The following is a 4,351-nucleotide window of genomic DNA, read 5'->3' on the forward strand; positions in this document are numbered from 1 at the left end:
CATTTCTGGGGGGAATGGCCCTAGCCCTCACCCTCCGATCCAAAAGGTCCCAGACATGCTCAATGGGATTGAGATCTGGGCTCTTCGCTGGCCATGGCAGAACACGGACATTCCTGTCTTGCAGGAACTCATGCACAGAACGAGCAGTATGGCTGGTGGCAGTGTCATGCTGGAAGGTCATGTCAGGATGAGCCTGCAGGAAGGGTACCACATGAGGGAGGAAGATGTCTTCCCTGTAACGCAGTGTTGAGATTGCCTGCAATGACAACAAGCTCAGTCCGGTGATGCTGTGACATACCGCCCCAGACCATGACGGACCCTCGACCTCCAAATCGATCCCGCTCCAGAGTACAGGTCTGTGTAACGCTCATTCCTTCAAAGATAAATGCAAATCCGACCAACACCCTGGTGAGACAAAACCGCGACACGTCAGTGAAGAGCGCTTTTTTCCAGACCTGTCTGGTCCAGCGACGGTGGGTTTGTGCCCATAGGTGACGTTGTTGACAGAGATGTCTGGTGAGGACCTGCCTTATAACAGGCCTACAAGCCCTCAGTCCAGCGTCTCTCAGCCTATTGCGGAGAGTCTGAGCACTGATGGAGGGATTGGCAATTCCTGTTGTAACTTGGGCAGTTGTTGTTGCCATGTGATGTTCGGTTGTACCGATCCTGTGCAGGTGTTGTTACACGTAGTGTGCCACGGCGAGGATGATCAGCTGTCCGTCCCGTCTCCCTGTAGCTCTGTCTTAGGCGTCTCACAGTACGGACATTGTCATTTATTGCCCTGGCTACATCTGCAGTCCTCATGCCTCCTTGCAGCATGCCTAAGGCATGTTCATGCAGATGAGCAGGGACCCTGGGCATCTTTCTTTTGGTGTTTTTCAGAGTCAGTGGAAAGGCCTCTTTAGTGTCCTAAGTTTTCATAAATGTGACCTTAATTGGCTACCGTTTGTAAGCTGTTCGTGCCTTAACGACCGTTCAACAGATGCATGTTCATTAATTGTTTATGGTTCATTGAACAAGCATGGGAAACAACCCTTTACAATGATCTGTGAAGTTATTTGGATATTTACGAAATATCTTTAAAAGACAGGGTCCTGAAAAAGGGACATTTATTTTTTGCTGAGTTTAGTTTGAATTAATGGTATTTATTAGGTTTAACTAAAGGGGAAAAGTAAGTTGAGTGTTGAATGAAATAGGTTACAACTTGAAATATTGTTGTTAATAATCAAATAAAACTGTTGGCATTGAATCATAAACTGAACAAAAATATTAACGCAACATGCAACAATTTCAAAGATTTTTTACTGAGTTACAGTTCATAGAAGGAAATCAGTCAATTTAAATGAATTAATTAGGCCCTAATCTATGGATCTCACATGACTGGGCAGGCGGGCATCCATGGGTGGGCCTGGGACGGCATAGGCCCACCCACTTGGGAGCCAGGTCCACCCACTGGGGAGCCAAGCCCAGCCAATCAGAAAGAGTTTTTCCACATGAAAGGGCAGACAGAAATGCATTTGCATTGCAGCATTGCGTTGCAGAATCAGTTGCAGTGTGTTCTGTGTGGGGGATACGTTGGATTTATCGAACGTATGCATCAAACTGTATGCGTAGATGGCCTGACAGAAACGGTAGCAGAAGGTGAATGTTGAACTTTTGTTACACACCTATCCAGGTGATGTTGAGTAACATTTTGCGGAATGACGCTGTCGGTGTGATCAAGGCGTTATTGTCCCCAGCACAAAGTGCACCTGTGTAATGATCATGCTGTTTAATCAGCTTCTTGATATGCCATATCGGTCAGGTGGATATATTATTTTGGCAAAGGATGTAAACACATTTTTGCACAAAACTGGAGAGAAATAAGCTTTTTGTCCGTATGGAACATTTCTGGGATCTTTTATTTCAGCTCATGAGACATGGGACCAACACTTTATATGTCGCTTTTATAATTGTGTTCAGTATAGATTTAGTATCAACAAATGTCTATTTAACCAGTTGACACCATTTTTTTTAGTTTGATACAGAGTAATTCCAACCCATTCACTTCAAACAAAATACATCAATGTATGGGAAATAATACAAGCTCCTTCAAGCATCACTTGGAACTAACATTTTGTTGTTTAGTCTATTTACAACACAACATTTTGAAATATAACATGTGCGTGCACTGCACTTCAATTCGGGTACAATACAAAACTTAGAAAATGTCATTAAGGCAATGTTGAAGTCACAAACACACAGAATCAAAGTGCAATCGGTTTAAAGAGAGAGAGAGAGAGCGAGCGAGAAAGAGAGAGAGGCTGATTAACATTTGAATGCAGCAGTTGAATAACTATTGGTTTCAAATGTGACCGTTTTGCTCAATGTACATTTTAGACAGTGATGCTGCCATCGACTTGGCCAGCTCTTCGTCCCGTTTCCTTTGCATCTGAGAGTGATGAAACCACTCGTCATACTCTGGGTTGGCCACACACCTGTCCAGCAAGACATCATAGTGTCCATTGCTGAGCCAACTCAACCAGACAGCGGGTTTGGACGAATCATCTTCCCCCAGGTAGTGCACCATGGTTGAAACCGTGGGACTCTCCAAGCTACCTCCTGTGGTTAGGTAAATGTTCACATTCAACATCTGACTCATCGCCAGAAGCTCCGGATAGCCCGCCCAGGCGCCGTCCTGAGCTGCATTGATCAAGAACTCCCCGACATCTCCCTCAATGATGGGGTTAAACTCATCCAGGTGGTCGGCGATATGGTGCATTGTCTGCTCTCTCAGCTCGCTGTGCATAGACTGCTCTCCGTAGGCGGCTTTGCACACCGCCCTGTACAGACAGTTGCCGTCAGGGATGATGTGGAATCTGTACTTGTGTGCCCTCTCCTGAAGGTACTTGTTTTGTTTCTCCACCTCCGCTATGTAGCACGTCACCTTGTCGTTGATTTCACACCTTTTTGCATCTCTCTGCGGAGACGGCTCATGTAGGACACGGAGCTCAAAGAGCTGCGCCTCGCCTGATGGAGAGTCCAGGTCTGAGTATTCACTGTCATTTTTACTTTCATGGGAGTCCACGATGTTCTGGCCTAAATGGGTCGACTGCGCCTCTAAGTTCCGATGGCGTTTTGGGTTCACAATGTCACTTGTAGCGGTTTTTCCCTTCCCATTTGCCATGTTCATTCTCTCTCCACACTTTCTGTAACTTGGTCCATCGTTTTTGTCGACGTTTATCAGGTTATTTTCACCTTCCACGTTTTGACTATCATTGAGTAGATCCCCTCTACCTCTCAAGTGATCAATGAAGTCCACAATCAAGTCTGTGTCCAAATGATCATCTCGGTCACGCGCCTGAATCACAACATCTTGCGAATATGAGTCCGACGGAGCCCGTTTTGTCTGGGTCTCCTTTATGATGTGCACTGGTACGTATCTCTCAACTCCGTCAGGCCGACGAATGATTATTTCTGCGGTAGAAGTGTAGTAGACTGGCTTCATGGAAGCAGCCTCGTAACATGAAAAAGCAGCGGGCATGTTTGCGGTAGATTGAGTCTCTCCTACCGGATTCCCGTTAGTCACTGTTGGAGTAAGCCCACTCGGTTTATTATTTGCAGAGTTCGTTGTTGTCCTGGGCAAATGGTCAGTAATGGTACCACTTGTGATAGTTATCGGAACTTTGCGAGAGGATCCGGGATAGTGTGTCAACGCACTGCTGTACAACTGCATTTTGGAAGACTCGCCTTTATACAAAACGCTAGAGCCCCAAGTGTTACGGAAAGATGACAACAAAGGCCCAAAATACACCCTGTCATCAATAACAGCTAAGTTGTAGGATACGTTCCCATGGATCCAGTGTCTTGTACCCGTTGTCACTCATAGGACCGATTTTAGCCATCTTGCGTCAGCGTAGTCTCCCTAAATTTAGACCTGAAAAGTGTAACCGGACACTCTCCGCTTCGTCTCCCCTCATAGCCAACTGTTGAAGTAGTTGTACGTAGAGCAGTAATGACCACAGCGAGGGAATTAAAATGTTTTGATGTGTCACAGTACACTCTCGGAAGTTCTCTAGTTCCAGTCGGCCGAGTCAGGGCGGCGTCGCCACTCTGGAATGCGCAATGCGTGCCAAAAGCTACATCACTATTAAGCGCACGGATATGCGGAAAAATGACTCACAACCCTCATTACTTCCTGAGAGTGAAGCGAGGTCCCGTCCTTGAAAGGATTGTAAAAATGCCATTTTTGTTTTGTATCCCGATTGTAATTCTATTCAATACAGCCTAATACATTTTATATTCATTAGCTTTTAAGTGGTTATTTGCCAATGTAGACTACTGTGCTTAAAAACTTCAGTCATTATTTGTT

The 4,351-nt window shown here is 45.5% G+C and overlaps 1 protein-coding gene across 1 annotated transcript; it reads right to left on the reverse strand.

The window, feature by feature from the left end:
• Positions 1–1,874: 1,874 nt before the first annotated feature.
• On the reverse strand, positions 1,875–4,081 carry LOC124016992 (OTU domain-containing protein 1-like). Its single transcript, XM_046332323.1, has one exon. The coding sequence runs from the start codon at positions 3,713–3,715 to the stop codon at positions 2,345–2,347; it is 1,371 nt and encodes a 456-aa protein (XP_046188279.1). The 5' UTR covers positions 3,716–4,081; the 3' UTR covers positions 1,875–2,344.
• Between the last annotated feature and the right edge of the window lie 270 nt (positions 4,082–4,351).

This window comes from Oncorhynchus gorbuscha, unplaced genomic scaffold (genome assembly GCF_021184085.1).
Source record: "Oncorhynchus gorbuscha isolate QuinsamMale2020 ecotype Even-year unplaced genomic scaffold, OgorEven_v1.0 Un_scaffold_14:::fragment_8:::debris, whole genome shotgun sequence".
NCBI lineage: Eukaryota > Metazoa > Chordata > Actinopteri > Salmoniformes > Salmonidae > Oncorhynchus > Oncorhynchus gorbuscha.

Excerpts from the sequence above, each read along its gene's own strand:
- LOC124016992 (XM_046332323.1), bottom strand. The coding sequence starts at position 3,715 with ATGCAGTTGTACAGCAGTGCGTTGACACACTATCCCGGATCCTCTCGC.